Source organism: Emys orbicularis, chromosome 6 (assembly GCF_028017835.1).
Source record: "Emys orbicularis isolate rEmyOrb1 chromosome 6, rEmyOrb1.hap1, whole genome shotgun sequence".
NCBI classification, from domain to species: Eukaryota; Metazoa; Chordata; order Testudines; family Emydidae; genus Emys; species Emys orbicularis.
The window spans coordinates 33,013,951-33,038,698 of record NC_088688.1 but is presented as its reverse complement, the minus strand read 5'-3'; the positions used below and the strand labels follow the sequence as shown (position 1 = coordinate 33,038,698).

The following is a 24,748-nucleotide window of genomic DNA, read 5'->3' as shown; positions in this document are numbered from 1 at the left end:
TTTTTTACATCCAAACAGTCCATTTACCTGGGAATAATGAGCACTGAAGCCAGCTTGAGACATTTCCATTTCAAACGAGGCTGCCAGCTGGTCTGTTGTAGCTATCAAACAGGACATTTTAAGTTTTAAACATGTTATGGTTTCAGTATAAAAGAATATAATGAAAACTCTGACCTGATGGGATGAGATGATGCAATTAACTAGACCGTTCACTAAACACAGTTTATTGTGCATCGTTATTTAATGAACATTACAGACTTAATGGCCTGAGTCATTAGTGCTACTGTTAAGAACAAGAAGCTGTTTCCACTCTAGTGCATTGTATCCATTCTAACGTATTGTATTATAATTTGTTTTAAAATAATGTTTGGACTGACCTCAGCCCAACAGGCTCTAGCTTTTTTGCCGCCCCAAGCATGGCAGGTAGGCTGCCTTCGGCGCCATGCCTGTGGGAGGTCCTCGGTCCCGCGGCTTCGGTGGCACGCCTGCGGGAGGTCCGACGGTCCCGCGGCTTCGGCGTACCCGCTGCCGAATTGCCGCTGAATCCGCGGGACCGGCGGACCTCCCGCAGGCATGCCGCCGAAGGCAGCCTGACTGCCGCCCTCACAGCGACCGGCAGGGCACCCCCCGCGGCTTGCCGCCCCAGGCCGCCGCTGCAGCCTAATGGTAAATATGTTTGGTATGTCTGATCAAAATTGGCCCAGCTATTTTTCACTTGAGCTAAGTAAACAATAAAACCCCTATTTGTGCAACCTTTGTTTTTCTCTCAAATACTCAAAAATGGTAGGCAGCTTTAATGAAAATGTAGCAAAGTTGCCACTCCAGTGCACCACTTGTGGCCAGATATAGTAATGCAGCAACACTGCCTCATTTTCCCCAGTGTCTTCTTTGGCTTACTCTGGCCAGAGGAGTGTTCTGGCCCTCTGGTCAGACCACTTTATAAATCCAACACCTTCCAGGGCCTCTGAGGCTGTTACCAAAATCCAACAAAAATATGAAAAGTAGGGCTGTCAAGCGATTAAAAAAATTAATCGCGATTAATCGCACGATTAAAAACATTAATCGTGATTAATCACGCGATTAATTGTGCTGTTAAACAATAACAGAAAACCATTTATTTAATTATTCTGGATGTTTTCTACATTTTCTAATATTTTCATTACAACACAGAATACAAAGTGTACAGTGCTCACTTTATATTTATTTTTATTACAAATATTTGCATTGTAAAAAACAAGAAATAGTATTTTTCAATTCACCTCATACAAATACTGTAGTGCAATCTCTCTATCATGAAAGTTGAACTTACAAATGGAGAATTATGTACAAAAAATAACTGCATTTAAAAATAAAATAATATAAAACTTTAGAGCCTAGAAAGTCCACTCAGTCCTATTTCTTGTACAGCCAATTGCTCAGACAAACAAGCTTGTTTACATTTGCAGGAGATAATGCTGCCTGCTTCTTGTTTACAATGTCATCTGAAAGTGAGAACGGGCGTTTGTATAGCACTGTTATAGCCAGCGTTGCAAGATATTTACATGCCAGATATGCTAAAGATTTATATGTCCCTTCATGCTTCAACCACCATTCCAGAGGACATGCGTTCATGCTGATGACGGGTTCTGCTAGATAACTATCCAAAGCAGAGTGGACTGATGCATATTCATTTTCATCATCTGTGTCAGATACCACCATCAGAAGGTTGATTTTCCTTTTTGGTGGTTCGGGTTCTGTAGTTTCCCCATCAGAGCGTTGCGCTTTTAAAACTTCTGAAAGCATGCTTCACACTTCGTCCCTCTCAGATTTTGGAAGGCACTTCAGATTCTTAAACCTTGAGTCGAGTGCCATAGCTATCTTTTTAGAAATCTCACATTGGTACCTTCTTTGCATTTTGTCAAATCTGCAGTGAAAGTGTTCTTAAAATGAACAATATGTGCTGGGTCATTATCTGAGACTGCTATAACATGAAATATATGGCAGAATGCTGGTAAAACAACAGGAAACATACAATTCTCCCCAAGGAGTTCAGTCATCGTCAGCATGGAAGCATGTCCTCTGGAATGGTGGCCGAAGCATGAAGAGGCATACAAATGTTTAGCATACCAGGCATGTAACTACCTTGCAATGCCAGCTACAAAAGTGCCATGCGAATGCCTGTTCTCACTTTCAGGTGATATTGTAAATAAGAAGTGGGCAGCATTATCTCTCATAAATATAAACAAACTTATTTCTCTTAGCGATTGGCTGAACAAGAAGTAGGACTGAGTGGACTTGTAGGCTCTAAAGTTTTACATTGTTTTGTTTTTGAATGCAGTTATGTAACAAAAATCTACATTTGTAAGTTGCACTTTCATGATATAGAGATTGCACTACAGTACTTTCATGAGGTGAATTGAAAAATACTATTTTTTTGTTTATCATTTTTACAGTGCAAATATTTGTAATAAAAATAATAATATAAAGTGAGCACTGTACACTTGCATTCTGTGTTGCAACAGAAATCAATATATTTGAAAATATAGAAAAACATCCAAAAATATTTAATACATTTCAATTGGTATTCTATTTAACAGTGTGATTAAAACTGCAATTAATTTTTTTCAGTTAATCACATCAGTTAATTCGATTAATTGACAGCCCTAATGAAAAGCAACCATTTCTTCAGCCCAGCCAGGCTCAGTAAGCCACCTGTTCCTCAGTTTCTACCATTTTCACCACACCTTTTTGCAGGTTCCTGTGTCTCAAACACCACCACTGTCCAGGGGTTAGTACACTCCTCCCCTTGCTAGCAGTTCAGGTAGGCTGCAGCGCATCAGGATTCCTGTCTCCAGGCAGGCTCCTTGCCTTCCACAGGACAGACTGTCTGTACCACTTTCCACATCAGCCTCTAACAGTTGGGCTTCCGCTTTTTAAACTCTCCTTTCAAGCTTAATGGCCAACTAAGATGTGATAGGGTATGGCTAGTTAAGCCTCAGATTGCCAGTTAACCCCTTCCAGCCAGGGACAGGGTTTATATGCCTTATCAGAAAGGAATAATCAATGTTAGAGCCATGTGAACCTTCCACACCAAAACCCTAAACTGGGATAAACACAATGGATTTTGAATCCCAACCCCCCCCTAAAAGATTCACTGAGCTTCAGGCAAGACTTGGCTGACCTGGCTTCAGACAAGGGCTGAGAGCCTTATTCTTTTCCAACAAGCTACAAGAACACCCCACTCTTTCTTTTAGATGGCTTTGGATAAGGAGCTATTCTGGTGGCCTGGTATGATACTGCATCTTTTCAAAAGACTTCAGGAGGCGGCCAACTGGCCTCATCTTAATTTTCGGGGACTGCTGTCAGTCTAGCTCCTGTTACCTGGAGTGTTAGGGGACTGGCAAAGTAGGCTTCCTCACTCTTCTGAGAAGCACAGCAAATATCCTCAGTGGAATAAATAGTCTGTCCGGTCCCCCTTTCATCAATGGCAGGATTAGAAAGGCTTCCTGGCCCAACGCTACATTCAACTAATATCTTTACCTCATTCCGTGGGTTGATACATCCCAGAGAACAACCCATGGTAACAGAGAAAAAGGGGTTGTAAAACATACTTTGAGGTTTGCTTGGCAAGAACCCTCTGTTTGCCTGTAGTCTGAGAACCTTAACTCCAGGCAAACCTCAAAGAATGTGAAACAAACCCCTTTGTAAGAAACCATTGCAACATGCATATTAGTCACCAAAGGCATCAGAGGAAGTTCAGCCTGTGAAGTTCAGTACATAAAACACAGGTGTCCATCACTTGAGCAAAAGGAGTAATTTTTTTTGTCAACAATAAGCTATTAATTGCTGTGGTCAGCTACTAGAGGGAGACATGATCACAAGCACTCAGTCGATGTATTATACATGCAGACACAGCCCCGTAGATTGCACAAGACCTAAATATTGTACTAAGTCTGAAGAAAACAGGTAATTTTTAAAAGCAGAAAATTCTAATGTTACATATTGGCTGATATTTAATATTTACCATGGCTAGCCTTAAACTCCCCATGCTGGCCTCTCTATGGCCAGTGTGGTAAAGTGGGATCCTCCTGTTCTAGTGTAGATGACTATATTACAGTTACCGCTGTGAATATAGATTAGAGAATGGTGCCCACTCTAATTTTCCATTTGTTTTTTTAAACTGCGAAATATTCTACAAAAGATGTTTTGTGCAAAAACACTTCTGCCAACCTAAAGGTTGGGTAAAACAGAAAACTGCTGTTAAAACCACAGTCCATGCCATGAGACTTAGAGTCATATGAAAAAGATTATGTACAAAAATGCATTTTCTGGCACAGAATTGAATTGTGCAGTGTTTCTTGGCTTTGTTTTTTGCACTCTCTCTGTTTTTTTCCTTTGTCGTTTTTTATAAACAAACAAAACCTGCAAGGAAATACAATGTAAGATTTATGTTAATGGGATGCTGGTTAGACTTGGAATTTAAACACATTAAAGTCAGGCGCTTCAAACATTAAGTTTCATGCTGTGCTGCAGAAGAGCACATTTAGCAAACCCTTTCTAGCCAGCACCAAAACCAAGAAGCTGTGTTTGACACAGGGAAGCTACCCAAGGGCAGGGACAAAGTGAATCCTTCCCCTCCCCTAGCAACATTGAGGCCATGGTTGATGCTGCAGCTCTGAGACTGGAATAACTCCAGCTGTGTCTTCAGCTCTGTGTGAGGCAATGACTACAGAATCCACAATCCACCTTGTCCAGCCCCCACACAGACTATACTGCACATTGGTACACAGGGGTTCCCAGGGAGTTGGGCTCCTTAGTGCATATTCTGCTGCCTCTGAGCGGCTGGACTGCACTGCTTCTGCTGAGTTTGGGGAACTCCCACGCCAAGGAAGAGGGGGTAGGATTTTGCTCTTAGTATTTTCAAATTCTGGTTTTATTATTAAAAATACTTCCGCCAACCCCACAAGCACCTCAGTCAATGTTACTGTAGAACCTTGGTCCCTACCCTCAGCCCCAAGCCCAGCTTCCCTAAAGGGGCAGCCAAAGATTCTCCCTGGTGCAGATGGCATAGAGCATAGCCAGCTCCACTCCACCATTCCCCCACCCACCCCACAGAGAGGAAAATACAGCACAACCAATGCTCTATCTTACCCTTAGAGGGTGTGGTGAAGTCCTTATGGGACTTCGGCAGGTGATGTAACTCAGAACAGGCCTTGGGTTTCAGCCCCTGGCCAGCCCAGAATCAGTGGGTTGGAAAGAATTTTCAGAGCCACCTTCCTCCCCATCTCTCTAGCTGCACAAAACATAAGCCCAGCTCAGATGAGGATTGATTCAATTTTTCAATTCCTGACTTCTCTACGTTTAAATTATTAACCTTAATTTTGCCTGAACATCATTTTTGCATACAAGTGAAAGTTTATTTTTCCTGTGTCAAACAGGAGCTTATTTAAAAAGTCTTTTTGTATCAATTTGAAAACATTCAATATCTTGATCCAATGTACATGAAATTAGAAAATTGCTGGAGAAAAGGCTACATTTTCTTTGAGGTATGTAACAACATATGGTATTTTCTCTTTGTTTAGATAAACCTTTGTCTTTTGAATGCCACTATTTCACCTTTCTCAAATAAACAAAGTTTAAAAGTGAGAAAATTAGAAGTCTTCAAAAGCCAAGAAAGGAAAACAAGAAAATATAACACTTAATTGAAAGAAGCTGTCTAATATTTTAAAACAATCCAGTTAAAAATATTGGTACTTTATCCAGTTAAATGCTTTAATAACAACAAGCTGTCTAAATGTGTCTAAATAGTGGGAATTCTAATTTAAATGTTTTTATAAATTATTTCTTGTATTTATATTATTTTGTGACATTAAAGTTAATAATATCTTTTGGTCTAGCCATAAACAATCCCATTCTAATTATTTGGAAAGTTGAGATATTGAAATGTGAAGTATATACAGATGTCTTCCCTGCATAGCAATGTAATCCTTTTGAAAAGTGGCTATAATTTAAGATGAATAAAACAATTTGGTGTTCTGTTACTAGCCACACACTTGAAACACAATATTGACTAATTGGAATAGAGGATGTGGGCTGATTTGGATGGCGGATGTGGCAGCCATTATTACATAAAGGATCTTCTCTATTAAAAATCTGGACTCCATGAACATTTCCAAAAGGAAAGGCTAGTTTGGTGCAGCTCTACCTCCTTGCCCAACTATCTTGTGTGGCAAAGTAATATGTTATAATTAAGGCTACGCGTTAGTGACGTGTATTTTTAGTAAAAGTCATGGACTGGTCATGGGCAGTAAACAAAAATTCACGACCTGTGACCTGTCCATGACTTGTACTATACACCCCTGACTAAATCTTGGGTGGGGGTGGCCTGGGGGGAACCTCAGGTGCTGGAGGGGGGCATCCCAGGGGCACTTTGGGAGCTGGGGGAGGGTGGCCCGCGACCCCTGCTGGTGCTGGGGGGGAGCAGGCGGCAGTGCATGGCCCAACACCCCAGCTGGTGCTGATGGGGGCAGTTGTCGGGGCTGACAGGCTCCCTACCTGGCTCTGCACCTCCCCAGAAGCGATGACATCACCCTCCCTCAGCTCCTAGGCGGAGATGTGGCCAGGCAGCCCTGCAAGCTGCCACCACCCCGAGCGCTGGCTCCGCAGCTCCCATTGTCTGGGAACCGCGGCCAATGGGAGCTGAAGGTGTGGTGCCTGCAGGTGGAGGCAGTGCGCAGAGCTGCCTGGCCATGCCTCCGCCTAGGAGCTGAGGGATGTCGCCACTTCCAGGGAGCCTCCCTGAGGTAAGCGCCACCCAGAGCCTTCACCCCCTCCTGCGCCCCAACCCCCAGCCCTGAGCCCCCGCCCACACCCAAACTCCTGCTGCTGCTGGGGGGGGAGCATTGGTGGCCCAAGACTGCCCCAGCAGTGGCTGGTGCAGCTCGCCAGGGGTAGCCTGAGTGGCACCAGCCGCTGCAGAAATCCCGGAGGTCCCAGAACGTCATGAAATCTTTGACCTCCATGACAAACTCACAGCCTTAGTTATAATCAATAACTAACCAATATTTAGGAAGTAGTCAGATACTACTGTGTGGAGAGGCACTACAGAAAAATGTTGGATAGACAGACATGGTAAAATATTTCATCCTTTAAATCAAAATGCACTCCTTTCCCAATAGTTTCCAAAAATCACCTTGTCCCAGCAAACACCAGTGAAATGTAAAATGAGACCAGGAGAAATTTAGAGATCCATTGTGTCTTATATTATATTTAACAGTTCAAACTCCAGGTAAAGTTTCAAAGAAATAAATATAGGAGGAAGAGATTTGGTACTGTTGGTGTGTTACCACAATGGTGCTTAATACAGTGACCTTCTTTACTTATTCCAGCCTACTGTCTCCATCTACTCAACCTCGGAGCATAGCATTTCACATCATCTACCCTTACTGATATGTATTGCAAGACAATTGTATGACCAGCATGCTAAAAAATAAACATATAATGTATTGTACTTTACCCAGTAAAATACATCCCCAAGAGCAGGTGATACATTATTTACTTCAGTCATAATGCAAGGATACATTAAAATTTAAAGAAATTTCATACCTTCTAGGGCAAATATTCTCTCTCCAAGTGCTTCAACAATACTAAGAAGAGCTAATTCATCTGAGACATTGAAGAAATGCTTTTCAGTAGGTTCACTTGCAATTGATTTTATTTCCTCCACAAATTTCTCTGTACTTAAATTTCCTCTGCTGTAGCTACCAAGAATCTAAGGCAATAAAAAAATGTCAAGAATATATTTCACACATTATATTTTAAAGACACATTTTAGGCAGATTGTCAGTGCATACTGGGAAATAGTACCTTAGCTTAATTCAATCCACTTAACACTAGCCCTACAGTGTCAGAAAAGCACTTTTGGTAATGTGAGATCATGAATATTAACTTTAAAGTTTGTCTAGAAGTTGACACAAACTCTCGTGTTCCCTTCAAAAAAACAGATTCTCACAAACATCAAATTTAAGGGAATATATATACATCCAGAAACCTCCATAGAAGTGTGAATTTAGAGTGGGGTTTTCAAAAAAGCTCAACTGTGTTCCCACTGGTATCTTCAAGGAGTACACCAGGGGTCGGCAACGTTTGGCACGCGGCTCGCCAGGGTAAGCACCCTGGCGGGCCGGGCCAGTTTTATTTACCTGCTGACGCGGCAGGTTCGGCCGATCGTGGCCCCCACTGGCCGCGGTTCGCCGTTCCGGGCCAATGGGGGCGGCGAGAAGCGGCATGACCAGACATCCCATTTTTAAAGGGACAGTCCCATATTTAAGACCTCCTGCAGGTGTTCTGACTTTTTCTTAAAAACAGGCAAATTGTCCCATATTTTATGTCTCCCCCCCATCAGTACTTGTGGGTCCTGCTGCTGGCTGGATCCCTGCTCGCCGGCTGCCCATTCACCAGCAGTGATTGGGGGGGGGCGAGTGGCTGAGAATGGGGGTGGTGGTGTGCAAGGCTGGTGGAGGGACGAAGATGCAGTGTGCAGGGCTGGCCGCTCCCCCTGCTGGTCCATCAGCACAGCCCCTGCTGCATGCCGGCTCTCAGCCAGCAGGGCCCCGCCCCCCATCCCGTTTCCGGCCAGCAGTGGCGGTGCATTGCGAGCTGCGGTGGCTGGTGAGTGTAGGCAGGCGCCACGTGGCGGCTGGTTACATGTTGCCTCTGCTGCCCACCCATCAGCCCTTTACGTGCTCCTCCTCTCAGTGTCCTCTCCCTGCTTTGCCTCTTCATCCCCCCCAGCCCCGCTGCTCCTCCATATCCCCCCCGGCGGGGCACATCCCGCTCCCAGCTGTGTGGAGAACCAGCCCCTAGTCGGAGCGCTCAGCTCACCAACAGCCTGGCAGGCAGGCTCCTTCCTTCCCCCACTGCCTCTGGATGGGCCAGAGCCCCAGAAAAGACCAAAACCCTCTGGCCCAGGGCGCTGGCCAGGAGAACCCAAGCCTGCATGTGCCAAAGCCCCGCCCAGCGCTGGCATGGGGAAGCCTCTCTGCCCCACAGCTAAGTGCTGGAGTCAGCGGCGGCTCCAGGCACCAGTGCTCCAAGCGCGTGCCTGGGGCGGCAAGCCGTGGGGGGTGCCCTGTCGGTCCCTGCGAGGGCGGCAGTCAGGCAGCCTTTGGCGACATGCCTGTGGGAGGTCTGCCGGTCCCGCGGATTCAGCAGCAATTCGGCAGCGGGTATGCCGAAGCCGCGGGACCGGCGGACCTCCCGCAGGCATGCCGCCGAATCCGCGGGACCGGAGACCTCCCGCAGGCATGGCGCCGAAGGCAGCCTACCTGCCATGCTTGGGGTGGCAAAAAAGCTAGAGCCGCCCCTGGCTGGAATTGCAGGGGGAAGTGATTTCCAGCCTGTTTGTGCCCCAACCCTGCAGGCTCCACAGCAATCCCCCTCCCCCCCCGGGGCAGGGGCTGCACCTTCTTCACCCGCCCTCCCCCCGCCCTGGGTCCTGTCCTGTCCATAGGGAGCATGGGGCTGTTCCGTCCCCTAGGCACCCTCCCATGCTGAGCCGGGTTCGCTGAAGCCCCTGCAGTTGCAGGGCCCTGGTGCACAAGGCATTCTTAGGCTTAACCCCTTCCTGCCCGCGCTGGAGCTGGGGGACCAGAGGCAGCTGGGTTATGTCAGTGGCCAGCAGCAGCCTGGAGGTGTTCGACACTGTGCGGGCAGGAAGGGACAAGCTGTTTCCAGCCACAGGGGAGTGTGTGGGTGGAGGAGAGATGAGCTCTGCAAAGACAGGGGCCAGTTCATCTCTTCTTCCCCCCCACCCCCCACCCCCCGTGGCTGGAAGCAGCTCCTGACCCTCCCCTCCTGCACAGTGCCGAAAAGCTGCTGCTAGCCATAATCTGGTGTGAACCCTGGCAGAAATCTGGGTATGGGGGGGGCATGCGATCCTGTGCCCCTCCCCCCCCCCCCCCACATGTGTTGCCTCGGGAAGACACAGAGCCAGGTACCAGGAGAGGCGGGTCTGTCCTGGGGGCCCAGCCAGGCATGGAGGGCAGAGAGTGCCAATCAGGGAGGGTCGGGTAGGTCGGTCACCTCCCAGTGTGAGAGAGGTGTATGGGAGTGTGTGTGTGTGACCTCTCACCATGTGAACCCTAAAGCCTTAAAGAGAAGAAGGTAAATAAAAAGAATCCAACTACTCAGTATTTCTTTTTAACAGGGGCTCAATCAACTTGATGTTAATTTGAACATTTGTACTGCATAGTTCTGATTGATTGCCATTGAACTCACTTGAATAAGAGTAATTTTACCAGGTGTCCCATATTCAGCAAAGGGAAATATGATCACCCTACAGTTACGCCAAGGCCCAGCTTTTCTGCAAAAATCAGCCATATCCACCACAACAATCACGTGTTATAACCGCTGTTACCCTCATCCTTCCCTATATCCTACAACATTTCTAAATCACCCATCGAGTTACATCGTAATTTAGGCCACAACCCTACATGGGATGCACAGTTTTAGTGAGGTGCTGTCAGGTGCAAGGGTTCACCAGTTCATATCACATTGCGGTATCGGGGGCATAGATTGTATGCCCCTTGGGGCAGGAGTACTCTCTTCTATTTAAGTGTCATGAAAATTTATGGAATTATAAAAATAAACAACAATAAAGGGCACCTCTATGCAGTGCTAATGACTAGACTCTATAGAATGGTACTGGAAATCAGGAAAGCTAGGTTCTGTTCCCCGCTCTGTTGCCAACTTTGTGAGGTCTTTGTCAGTTATGTAACCTCTCCAGGCCTCAGTTTACTCAACTGCAAAATGGGAGACTTCCTTAATTCACAGGGATGTTGTGAAGGTTAATTAACTGAACTTTGTAAAGCACTCTTAGATTCTTGGATAAAATTTTCCCCGTGGATTACAGTATTATTTACTACTAGCGATAGGCCAGAAACTTATCTCCAGGTCCTAATTCCTCTGGCTTTTGGGGAAATACAGATCCAGATAGAGACCTGAATTTTGCTAGAGCCCATCAATAACTATGACATTTCAGCTCCACATGGGATTTTTAATTTGGTGAACTCTTGCTAAATGAAGGAAACCACCACCAAAGCCTCATGTGTTACCATCTGCCACTACTAAAACACTGGCAGCCTAAGATCAAATATTGTTTTCTTCTTAAAAACCTGTGCTAAATGAAGGAAACCACCACCAAAGCCTCATGTGTTACCATCTGCCACTACTAAAACACTGGCAGCCTAAGACCAAATATTGTTTTCTTCTTAAAAACCTGTGATTTGTGCCATTTAGTTACACTGATGTTTACTATTTAAACAATTAGCAGTGAGCTGCTTGGCCTTGCAGGAACAGTACTTCCTGATAGCATTGTTCATGAGTGGGGGTAGCAGGGAAATGGATTCTTGGATCTGGCAGTTATCTGCTCTGCCTACAAAACCTGGAAGCAATACAACTGTGGTGTTCCTGTTAGGAGCAGTAAAGAGAAATGTGATCCTGAAGAGGGATTAAAAATAAACCAAGTACTTTTTAAAAAATCAACTAGTTAAATATAATGAGACTAATTCTAGTGTATAGTTACAGTAAATAGTTCACACACACAAATATTTAAGGACCTCATGTTTCTCTGCATAGGTTATTTTCACATAGGAAATAAAATCTCAAATTTTATCTTCATTCTCCCCTGGCTTACAGGATTTGCCCCCCTCCATGAGAGAGCAACTTCGGTATCCTAACTGCATAGATCAATGAGGAATAAAATGATTAAAAACCTGATAGAGTCTCTTAAGAAGTTGCTGGATGATTCAGACTAATTCACTCAATTCACTTTTGCTCTTAACAAATAGATTTTACATGCTTCCTCTCCTACACACACACACACACACACACACACACACACACACACACACACACCAGGGGGATGGATTGATTGGCTTTTTCTGATGTGTTATAAAATTGGAAAGATATATTTTATGTTCTTTAAGTTTCTCTTATTTCCCCCTCTCTCTTGAACAATTATAGCTCCATAAAGATGCTGTGAAATAAACTTTTTAACAGGCATTACAATTTAAAAGATGAAACATGCTTTTAAGATCTAAATTTCCCTGTATCATTTCACTTACGGCAATAGAAAATCTCTGAATGTTTTCATGTTCACAGTCCTCAATCACGTTTGCTAATTTGTAGTTGTCGTGCGATTCCCCGTCAGTCACAATAACCATTACTTTCTTTACTCCTCTTCGTGCACCACGAGCCTCAGTGAATGCCTCTTTCCTTTAGGCAACATACATAGAATACAGAAAAGCAAAATACCATTCTGATTTCACAGAATTTTAAAAAAATGGATCAGAGACTAAACTACTTGTTATCAACCAATAAGCAGAGGGGAGGCATAAATGCTTAATCTGATCAAATGTTAATATAAATACCAATTATTATTATAACAGTCTTTAGCCAAATATTTTTACAAACTAATTAATTATGCATTAATTAATGTTTCATGGTGTAATAAAATCATAGGGACAGCACAGTCATCATCTACAGGGTGCTTGGAAAATGGAGTCCAGGACTTTCTGTTCCAAAACTACAGGTTTCTCCGGCTTGTATCAAAGGAGGATATCTGGTAAATGCACTGTCTCTTGTTTGCAGCCACAGATTCTTTACATAGGTGAGAAGGTCACCCAACCATCTAGTAATTACTTGCCAATACTTGGGTCAGGTAATCAGAATGAAATTAATAGTCACACCAGTAGCACAACATGGCTGTCTGAAGATGGGAAATGAATTGTTTTATAAGAATATAGCAATCCTGCTATGACAGAAAAACAAACATCAGACAGAAAGGAGAAGAGAAGAAAGAAGAACATAATGGATGGAATTTTCAAAAGTTCTCAGCACTGGCCTAATTCTGATCCCATTGTATACAATGTGTTTTGTTATGGCAGCATTGCTGTATTCTTCTGAGACACTGCATAATCCATCTCCAGCCAGCTATGTTGTGCCTCTATTGTTATTGTAAATCTGTTTCTAATTACCTGACCCAGACCTGTTGGGCGACCTTCCTACCCACTGTAAGGTATTTGTGTCTGTAAATAACATACAACATGTTCACCAGCTATTCTTCTTTGAAGTATGTAGCAGTATACATTGTCTTCAATGGGAGCAAAGCTAGATCAATGTTGAACACTTTTGAAAATCTCACCCCTACGTTATTTTCTCTTTCTTTTACGTGTACTGTGAACTCTGTCTCTTTCAGTTACCTCACAGGCTAGCCTGATGGATTCACAGTGCTGATCAAACAGCTGTCCACATCAGTTGTATGAGAGTCTGATTTTGCATTTATTGTCTATTCAGCAGAAGCCAGAATTCATGTATTGCAGGTAAGGGAGGATTCCTAAAGTAACAGTATTCAGAAAAAAGGACTTTAATTCTCCCTGCATGCTCAGTGCTTGAGAGCGAGTACTTTCAGAAGGTTCTGATGCTCAGCATCTAATCGAATCACAGATTCTTCTAAGTTTGGGTCTGAGAGAATGACTCTTACAGCTTTCTACTACATGATTTGTTTTACTGAAGAGTATCACAGTATTGAGCAGAACAACAGAAGCAGAAACATCAGAAACCAATCCCTCTACCACTCAGCTTTAGAAGTACCCATGACTGTTGCTGTGCTCATTAACCTTCCCTTCAGTGAGGTTGCTTCCTCCTCCCTCCCCCCCCCCCCCATTTGAACACTTTGATCCTGACTGAAATAGGATGTTAAGGTATGAGGAGGAGATGAGGTCTGAATAAACTACAGAAGAGAACAAAATAATGTAATAAATTGCATTGCCAAGGGGCTTTTTGGTAGATTGTGATGTTATTAAATACAATAATAGAACAATTAAAGCAGACGGTATTGCTCTTGGAGCAATATAGACAGACTAGTTAGCTAGTACATCTGTGCCATGTCTGTAGGTAGAGAGGGAGATAAAAAGATAGACAGACAATGAATACTAAGTATCAGTGTTCAACTCCCATTTTTTTCACCCAAATTCCCTCCACACTTAACAAAAATAAGATATAAAAAACAAAGTTTATATAGGAAAAAATAAAAAGAACATTTACCACAGCATGGGAAAAATTAAAAATATAAATCTTTCATATATTAAAAATATAAATCTTTCATATACACAAAGTTGCATGTGTTATACAGGCATAAGGATGTGTTAAATAGAGCTGGGTGAAATTTTATAGCCAAAACTATTTTTCAATAAATAATGCAGCTCTGGCGACATCACAATATTTTGTGAATTTTCCGGACTTGTTTATTTAGAAAAAACAAAATTCTGGAAAAATCAAAATGTTTCACTTTGACATTTTTGAAATGAAACATTTTAATTTTTCAGTTTCAAATGAATTTTTGTTTCTAAATTACCTTTAATTTCATTTTAAAAATTCAAAAACCTTTAAAAATGGTCAGCATCAAAACAAAATATTTTCATTTTGTCAAAATGATTTTTTTTTAATTTCCTATTTACTGAACAAAAATTGTTTTTGGCTCTACTCTAAATTTACTCCTTATTTAAATTAAATCTACTACTAAAAAACTCCATTATTCACATAGCTTTAGTATTAAGCCTAAATAGAGAAAAAGCTAGAAATGATCATCATACCAGAAGTAAACAGAACAAACACATTCCAATAAATATGAAATTTCCCCCATCTTTCCGTCCTTCCAAAATTAGGCAGAACCCAAAGCAGCCAGCTAATGAGCAGATGAATGGAAAAAGGGGAGATGCGCAGAAGGAACTTTTAACACTTATTTTACTATATATACAAAGGTAAAATTTCAGCACTATAGAGTATATACGTCAGATGCGAAACCTCTAGACTCCTTGGGAATTGCAGGTTCAAATCCTGGTAGATTCAATTCATCCCTATATCCTTTTGAGGAAGTTAAATTAACACGACAATTAACCCTGTAATTTACTGTATGGAGGTATTTTAGACAAGACTTTAAAAAACAAATTAACCTGTTCTGCATGGTTATGAAAGATCCCTCAGCACTTTTCTTAAGATTAGGGGGTTGTTCAGTGTATCTGCTCTGTGCTGGTTCACTGCTTCCCTCTACCCAAGAGGTGGCTGCAGTTGTGAGGGACTGCATGAGAACTGTTGTAAAGGCAGGACAAAATCAGGACTTTTTGTCCATCTCTCCTTCTAAAACTTTGCTAGTTCAGATACAATGGAAACCAGATGCAAACTACCCCGGATTTTGATTTGCAAAATCAAAATCTATAAAAACCAAACCTACAAACACATCTGATTTTATTCATCTCCACCATAACTTATCCTTACTTTATCAAATGGTATGCACTTACCTTGCTGTATCTATTCCAAGGGCTGTCATAGTTTGTGCTCCACCTCTTTGCGTTATCGCGCTGGCTGCAATCAGTACATCATCTGTTGTCATGTAAGTATTGAGGTTAAATTCATGGACTACCTCTTGCCCATATTGAACAATTCCAACCTGAAACAAGCAATTTTTGTTAAAAAAAAGCCCTCAATAATGAACATTTTTGTGATCATCAGTCTCTCTCAATGGGTTAAATACATGCCTGTCCTGAAGGCCAGGGCAATGGGTATGCACAACACAAGTCCTGGGTAGAGCTGTGTGAGTAACTGATTGGCAGCCAAAAAAATCAGGAAAAAAATTCATTTCAGGTCAACTCAAAATGAAATTTTTTTCAAAATTTCCAATAAAACAAAAAAGGAAAAATAATTATTCAGGCCTAATGAAATGTTTTGTCCAATTCCAAATTAAACATTTGATTTATTTTTTTGATGTTTTAAACCCTTTTTTAAAAATAAAATTGAAGTTTTTTTTAAAGAATAATTTTGAATACAAAAATTAAAAGGTTTAATTTAGAAAATGTCAAAACAAAACATTTAGACTTTTTCAGAACTTTTTTTTTGTTTCAGCCAAAACAATTCAGTGAATTTAACACATATTCATAAGATGTTTAGGTTGACCTGAAGATACTTTTTTTTGGCAAAAAAAATTTCATCCAAAAAAATTTCATTCAGCTTTAGTCCTGGCGTGAATTTCTCCTGAGATAAATACATAGTTTGCATGTGAGTAGATTTGTTTGGAAAACAACTATTGTGTTTCATAAAACATACTGAGGTTTCAAAATTTGGTTTTGGACTCTTTCACAAAAGGGGAGGAGGGGGTAGTACGAGCAAGACCAACCCCAGTATAGCTAATAGCCTGGTGGTTAGGCCATTCGGCCAGGGGTTAGGAGACCCAGATTCAAGTCTGAACGGGGATAGAAAAACTCTGGCTTGAATCCAGAGCCAGCCCAGTGTCTTAACTAACACATTGTAGAGAGTCTCCCTCTCACCAGTTTTGTGTAAAAAAAAAAAAATTGTCTAGCTCTACAGGTGAGCTTTCACAACTGCCTATGGAGTAAGAGGACATATTTCACATCCAATAATACTATAATGCTTTTAAAATACATTTCAGTTATATCCAATATATTATCTATACTAAAACTAGAAGTATCACTAATGTTTTCAGGCCCCAGTAGGAGATGAAAATCACAGTGATCTTTAGCTTGATCAAGAGCACAGTGCTCTCTGATTTAAGGGACAGCAGGGAGGGTAGTGCAGGCTCAGGCCATTCTCCCAGCAGGAGGTAAACCAAACCAATAGTTTCTTTATGCTTGACATGTGCCAGAGGGGAGAACTTGAATAAAATGGTGGCTACTGGAAAGAAGGGAAACCCAAGAAGATCTCAGCTGGACATGTCTTTGTGTGAGAGCTTGACACACTGAATTACAGCCAATCTGCAAATGCCTGAGTGAACCTACTGCAAAAACAGAATGTAAAATAAAAAAAAGATAAGCAGTATTTCTAAATATTAATTAATTTCCCTCATTCATCTCCGTCTCTTTTAATGTTTTGGCAGGTTCTTGACTGCTTTTACTGGGAAAAATCCACACAATATTCCATTAGCATATTTCAATTTTATGTTAAGCTTTACGATTTATTGGTGTTATTTAGGGTAATGCACTATTACGTGGCATATTTATATTTCACCCATCTATTATTAAAAGCTCTGTAACATTTAGGTATTGAGGATCAATAAGACCTCTATAATGTTTATACAGTCATATTATTTTATAGGTGGCTTGGTGTGTGTTTTAGACTTGCTTTATAGATGTGTTTCTGAGACAATTTTATAACATTTCCCTCGGCCTATGAAAAGTTTTTGTTTACTAGCATTCAGACTGATGATGCTAGTATGGGATAAATAGCCTATACTGTGATAAAATAAACACTGACACTGTAATAGTATCATTAACCCCATGGTCCTGTTAGGGGTATGATTATAAAGGGATATGACAATAACAGAGAATCCTATCACCTTTAACTTCTGCATCTCAGATTTGCTTGCTTTTTCTAAAGGAAGAATATACATAAGTTCACCCCATTAAGATAAGTTGCACCCTTTTAAAATTGCCTCTAAAAATGTGCCCTTCTGCTCCTGTAATGAGGAATATCCTGGGGCTGTGTGTCCCTGTGGATTCTGCACAATGTGTAACTCTTGTTTAGGTTACACAAGAGACTGAGGCACACGTGGCATTTACTGCTCATAGGAGACGTGTGGCTAAAATTGTATCCCTTGTCAAAGGTTAAATTCTGAACCCCTTGCCTCCGAGGCACCTAATTTTGTGGCATGTGTTTTGACTGCAGTTGAAGGAGAAATGTGCCCAGTCAAAGGAAGCTGGCTTTCAGTGATTTCTTTTTCTTAGGGTATATCTACACTACGAAATTAGGTCGATTTTATAGAAGTCAATTTTTTAGAATTTGATTTTATACAGTCTATTGCGTATGTCCACACTAAGCACATTAAGTTGGCGGAGTGCGTCCTCACTACCGCGGCTAGCATCGACTTACAGAGCGGTGCACTATGGGTAGCTATCCCACAGTTCCTGCAGTCTCCGCTGCCCATTGGAATTCTGGGTTAAGCTCCCAATGCCTGATGGGGAAAAACTTTGTCGCGGGTGGTTTTGGCTACATGTCGTCAGGCCCCTCTCCCTCCTTCCTTCCGTGAAAGCAACGGCAATCAGTGGGAAAGGCCAGGAAAGAATTGCTGTGTTTGCTTAACGGCAAAAGTATCATGCCTCACTAGCGATCCTGCCCGAGCCATATTAGATATAAATCTCTAATGTAATAGGAATGGAAGGTTGGGCTTTTGGGGGCCTTTATACTGGGCACACATCTGACTGATGTAACCTTGCCTTAGGATCCTGTCCAAACTCCCATACCTCATCAGACTACTAATCCCGATCTTACTTGTGTAAGCAGAGTCAGGATGAGCTCTACCCTGACATCTGGTGGTGAATTATGGCGAGTGTGGAAAAGAACTCCGGGGGCTGATCTTGTTTGCATAGGCACACCCACCCTGCCTAGCATGAGCCCATGGCAGCCCAAAATGGTCACTTTGGCTGCTGTGGGATCCCCAGTTTCTCTGTTATTGGGGCAGGAGGAATAAAGTGTTGTTCCTGATTATGTGAATCAAGGACAATGAAACTGTTTTATGACAGAGGGTCTCACCATCACCTAAGTAGCACTCGCTAGACAAGGGACATGGGTTCCAAAACCCAGTGAATTGAGAGAGGATGGGGACAGGTATTTGTATCTGAGAGTATAGGGCCCCTTTGAGGGCCTGAAACACCAATTGCACCATCTCCTCTCTCCACTGTTGAATAGCAGAGCTAATTTTGATTCTATTGAGAGTCTACTTACAGGCTGCTATGTGGAATTCACTTTGGGCCAGTGGTGCACCAGCCTTGGGGCTTCCCTACTACAAGCTGAAATCACTAAAGAACTAAAGTTACTAAGAGCTGAGATCACTGAGTGCTGTGTTAACTAGTGGGGGAGTCTGAAGCTATATTGCTAAGCAGCTGGCAGAGCGGAGCAGTTTGCGGGATGGCTGGTGGAGCGGCTGGCAGAGTGAAGCAGTTTGTGGGACGGTTGGAGCGGCCCACGGAATGGCGAGCGGAGCTGAGCAGTTTACGGGACGGCTGGTGGAGCGGAGCAGTTTGTGGGATAGTTGGAGTGGCCCATGGAACGGCAAATGGAGCTGAGCAGTTTGCAGGGACGGCTGGAGGAGCAGAGTGGAGCGGAGCAGTTCGTGGGGTGGCAGGAGCAGCTCACGGGACAGCTGGTGGAGCGGAGCGGCTCATGGTGAAGGCTGCAGCGGAACCCCACGGAGAGGCGGGCAGTCGGCCTCGGACCACGTAAGGTGCCCCTTAACACCCTGCGTGCCCCTTTTCCCCCTCCCCATTTCCACCCAGGCTGGGGGCGGGGTAAAACCCTGCAGATAAACTTTTGAACTCTGGGGCTGCACTGACCAGGGGCAGAGACTTTTGGGGTGTGGGACTTTGGGTGATTTTTGGGTTGTTGGATTCAAGAACCAAAGGGAAAGGACATGGCCCAATTTGCTGGGGTGGGTCTTTTGGTCATGGTTTGTGTTATGAATCCTGTTTGTGATGTTTTTCCAATTTAATGCTGATGTCGTTTACCTCATGTTATTAAACATTTTCTGCTACACTCAGACTCCGTGCTTGCGAGAGGGGAAATATTGCCTCTTAGAGGCGCCCAGGGGGTGGTATGTAATTGTCCCAGGTCACTGGATGGGGGCTCGAGCCGGTTTTGCATTGCGTTATTGAAACAGAACCCCTAGATACTGAACCCGGCCCTTGTTTCTGCCAATGTATATTTACACATACAGAATGGGAAGAGACTGTCTAGGAAGGAGTACGGCAGAAAGGGATCTAGGGGTTATAGTGGACCACAAGCTAAATATGAGTCAACAGTGTGATGCTGTTGCAAAAAAAGCAAACATGATTCTGGGATGTATTAACAGGTGTGTTGTGAGCAAGACACGAGAAGTCATTCTTCCGCTCTACTCTGCTCTGGTTAGGCCTCAGCTGGAGTATTGTGTCCAGTTCTGGGCACCGCATTTCAAGAAAGATGTGGAGAAATTGGAAAGGGTCCAGAGAAGAGCAACAAGAATGATTAAAGGTCTTGAGAACATGACCTATGAAGGAAGGCTGAAAGAATTGGGTTTGTTTAGTTTGGAAAAGAGAAGACTGAGAGGGGACATGATAGCAGTTTTCAGGTATCTAAAAGGGTGTCATAAGGAGGAGGGAGAAAACTTGTTCACCTTAGCCTCTAAGGATAGAACAAGAAGCAATGGGCTTAAACTGCAGCAAGGGAGGTCTAGGTTGGACATTAGGAAAAAGTTCCTAACTGTCAGGGTGGTTAAACACTGGAATAAATTGCCTAGGGAGGTTGTGGAATCTCCATCTCTGGAGATATTTAAGAGTAGGTTAGATAAATGTCTATCAGGGATGGTCTAGACAGTATTTGGTCCTGCCATGCGGGCAGGGGACTGGACTCGATGACCTCTCGAGGTCCCTTCCAGTCCTAGAATCTATGAATCTATGAATAAACTCAGACCGGCAGAAGGGTTACACTTGTAATATGAGTCTTGATTTGCTTGGTTTACATATGTGAAATAGGATCCTATTAGTTAGGGGGCAGTATTTCTGTGTTGCCTCAGAAAAACTAACATTTTTTCTTCCCAGCTTTACTGACCACAGCTTATTGAACATGTTTGTTGACTCATGACTTATTGAACATGTCTTTGTCCTCTTCCCTTACATTCCACACATTTTTATTTTCCATGAGGGAATGGTTCTGTAATTGTCCCAAGTTCCCGTGCAAAAGCGCTGTAAGACTATTCAAGGAAAAGTTCTATGTTCTGTGTGACTGTTCTATTTTAAGACAAAACTTTTTTGAAGCAATATATATTGTTGTTCCTTCTATTAATAAATACAGTCCCTTGTTTGAAGTATAAGTTAGCTGTCCTAATAAATATACATGGAAACAATTGTATTCTTAAAAAAACAAACAGTAAAATTTAAAGCAATGAAATGTCAGGACATTCCTCACTGGGATGTGGAGGAGGGAGAGAAAGAAAATTATTGGTTTTAGCCAACTTATTTGAGATGAGATTAAAAACTGAAAAAGCTTGAAAAGCAATAACAGATGGTCCATTTTTACGTATATAGAACCAGCTGAACTTTCCTCAGTAATGACAAAGTCTGATTTATTCCATGCCATTTTGTTTGGTCTATCTTGCCCCTCATTAGTCAAACATAATGATGTTTAAGCCATCACTAAATCCTCCCTTCATACAAAACCTTCTTAATGCCACAATATTTTTTATACATATAATGCCCTTTCTGTCCTTTGGAAATAAAAGTGATCATTAAGATACCACGGGGCATGTTTTATTAGCCCATTGATTCAGCCTGTGGGGGGCATCATGAAGCACAAGCCACTTGCCCATAGCCTTCAAAGTGTGAATTAAAGCAGCAATAAAATAGGCCTGAGAGTCTTTTAAAATCATTGTAATATGGCTCCAAAATTTTAATGAAACTTTTTTTTTTTCTGTTCGGCATAGGCTTGTGCCATAGGACATAGCTCAGATAGGAGGGAAAAAAAGAACTTGTATGAAAAAGGCAGTAATGCTTTTTTCCTTTATTCATGATCCCCATTTTAACTTTCTCTTTGCTTTGCAGCTTCTCATCCCACTTCTTATTTTAACTGTTTCTTTCCTCCTGTTTCTTTTTCTCATCCTATTTTCTCCATGACCCCTTTCCCCCTTCTCCCCTCCCCCATATTCCTTCAGTTCTCTCCCCACCATTCAGAAAAAGCAACCACACTCAACCCAGCCACTTGAGCAGCTCTGCTGCTCGCATGACCAGCAATAGCAATGTCACCTTTCAATTTGAGTTTTGGGCACCCCCTCTCAGGATTGCTTCTCAAGTGGCCAAACTTCAAAGGAGAATGCCACATTTCTCCTTCATTTCGGCTTCTGTTCTCATCAGCCATGGCTGAGACAATTGGGCTGCTTTGAACTGCGGCAGCTGGGCTGCTTTTGAGCTGAACTCTTACATCTGATGCTGAACAGGGAAACATACATTACATGTCTGATGTACAAGTACAACTTAAAAGCAGGCCAGCTGCCTGAGAAACTATGCTGAGCACTCTGCTCAGTTAGGGAAAGAGAGAGGAGGAGGAGGAGGAAGTTCTTGTAGGAAAAATAAATACAGCAAACTTTGTCTCTTTGTACCTGAATGTTTTAGCTATTGCTTTAAAATATCATTCTAAAATAGAGAATGGAGGACTTTTTCTTTCCTTCCCCTTTTACTCCATTTCTTTCTTAGTTATAGTGAGAAGATGAAACCTCATTTAGCCGTAACTGTGATGACCATTTTTTCATGGAGGAGAGAAACCAAAAAGCCTCAAGCAGACAATCAGAACATGGTTTTGTAAAACTAATAGCCAAAGGCATATTATAAATTCGTTCTAAACTACAGTGTACAGCAGGGACCCAATTCTCCTTTCACTTGTGGAACACTGGCTTGAAATCAGTGTAACTCCATGGATTTCAAAGTGCTCAGAAATTATAGTGATGGAGGCAGTTGTACAAATCCAATCTGATCCAATCAAATAGAATTTAAAGCAGTGTGAGTGAGAGTAAAATAAGGCCTACATGTTTAAAATATAGATAAGAGGGGTAGGGGGCCCAGCCACACTCCTCTTGGCCATAGGCAGCGATGGGAAAGGGGGAGAGATCCTGGCCACTCTAGGGAGAGGGGAGAGGTAGAGGAGAAGTCCTGGCCAGTCAGGGTCTCTCCAGTGGGAAGTGACGGGAGAGGTCCCAGCTGGTCCCGGTCTCTCCAGTGGGAGGGGAGAGGAAGCAGGGAGAAATCCTGGTGGTACTGGTCTCTCCAGGGAGAGGGGAGAGGCTGGGAGGGGGTGGGGGGAAGTCCCAGTCTATCAGGGTCTCCCCAGTGAGAGGGGAGGGGTGGGATCTCAACTGATCAGGGCCTCTCTGATGGGCAATTTAGTAATCTGGAATTCAATTTCCCATGCTCTCACAGCATTCCTCCTATCTCAGTAGGGAAGGGATGTTTGATCTGATGGCAGGGGAAAGACAACTTCTGGTGTCCTGAGAAGAGGAAGGAAGAGCAGATCAGACTTGGCTGCTCTGAGGCTTTCCCTGTACCCAGAATGCACATGGAGATGGTGCCTTGATGGGAAAGAGGGCAGAGGTATAGAGATTCTCTGTGTTTTTCTGCTGCCATTGGCTAAGCTTGGGGAATAGAGGGGAGGAGAGAGTTGATTGTCTCTCACACCCTTATTCTACCTGTATGTGAAGGCCGGGAGGGCATGAGGCAGCAGCCATTCTCCTGTGGTTGCTGCTCGCCTTCCCCACCCTGTAATGGAGGTATTATTTGAACAGTGTTTCCAAGAAGCTGTGGGTCTGAGCAGAAAGGAACTTTTTCTTTGTGGCAAAACTGACAAGGTGAGGATAAAATAATTATTTTATTTTGACTCCTCATTGTAATAAACTCACTTTATTCTGCATGGACTCTCCTCTCATTTTATTTTCCGTAAACCATATTTTTCTGCAAACAAGAATAATATAACAGCATCACTTTACCTGTGTTTGTTGAGGGCCTATGTCCATTTTTTCCAGAAGGCTGTTTAAAAAATCTGTGACACTCTTCCATGGGTAAATACTATTAGAACCATCAAGAACTATGACAATATCCAGTTGGGTCTTACATTCTGCAACATAAATTGCCAGATGAGAATTGTCACAAACAAGTGTCAAATACATAATCATTGCACCAATAATTGTAGACATCACATTTAAGCCTGACATTTAAAAATACAGGTCTAAAACAAACTGGTGTTCAGCAATATTTGCTTTGTCATTTTAGCCCCAGGATTTTACATGTGTGAATAGTCCCATTAACATTAGTAGAACATTGCATACAAAAAGTTAGGCATGCGTTTGTTTACAGGATTGGGATCTTTATTAAGGTAAACCCTTAATTTTCCAATTTCCTACTCTCCTACTCTAGTTCTTCCATTTAAACATATCTTAAGTTTTTGTAATGTATATCTTACCAGACTGGGCTTGTTAGATGTCTCAGTAACTTGCGTTCATTATTTAAAGAAACTCTTCTAACCATAAGGAAAAGCATCAGGACTATTTTTAGCAATTATGTTTGGACATTACATAGCATTCTAGAGATTGTTTACACTGCATATTTATTCCAAAAGTAGCAAGAAGTTAGCTTATATACTGACAATGAAAACATTTACTTAACTTGGTAATGCTGGTAGCTTGGAAAAATAGTTTATGCTTTTTGGTATGCCAGTGTGTAGACATTTGTCTTGTTCAGTGCTTCATGCTTTCAAACACATGAGAACATTACTGTGGTATGCATACCTTGTACAGATGGTGCAATGGCATTTACAACTTCAAATGTGGAACTGACGTTAGAACAGATGCCAGTTGTGTAATGCAAATGCCCACATTTGTAAGCATAGAGTGGCCCACAAGCCTTTAAGAAATAGAAAGGGTTAAAAGTTACATAATGAAGCTTTTGGGATATGTATAATTCCCTATCAAAGTTAGGAATGTAATTATTTTCTTACCAGAAAGCCTCCTTTTGGGTTAGTCACTAAAGTTGTTCCAAGAGTCATGTTCTCTTTTACTTCCACGACGTTAGGAACTGAAGTGTTAGCTATAAATAGATCAAAATGTTAAGTATTTTGAAATGTGAAAAGATGTTAAATTATATGTCCTCTAGTATAAAACTTACAAACATAAAACACAGCTTGTTTTTGG

At 42.5% G+C, this 24,748-nt stretch overlaps 1 protein-coding gene across 1 annotated transcript in view; it reads right to left on the bottom strand.

The window, feature by feature from the left end:
* The window catches only part of ITGA1 (integrin subunit alpha 1), a 118,519-nt gene that overhangs the window by 48,100 nt on the left and 45,671 nt on the right, over positions 1-24,748 (bottom strand). Inside the window, exons 4-10 of the mRNA XM_065406048.1 lie at positions 24,556-24,644; positions 24,347-24,461; positions 23,549-23,676; positions 15,339-15,487; positions 12,105-12,255; positions 7,585-7,750; positions 28-101 (exon numbers count right to left, since the gene is read on the bottom strand). Of these exons, the coding sequence (XP_065262120.1) occupies positions 28-101; positions 7,585-7,750; positions 12,105-12,255; positions 15,339-15,487; positions 23,549-23,676; positions 24,347-24,461; positions 24,556-24,644 (872 nt within the window). The remainder of the gene's footprint in view (positions 1-27; positions 102-7,584; positions 7,751-12,104; positions 12,256-15,338; positions 15,488-23,548; positions 23,677-24,346; positions 24,462-24,555; positions 24,645-24,748) is intronic.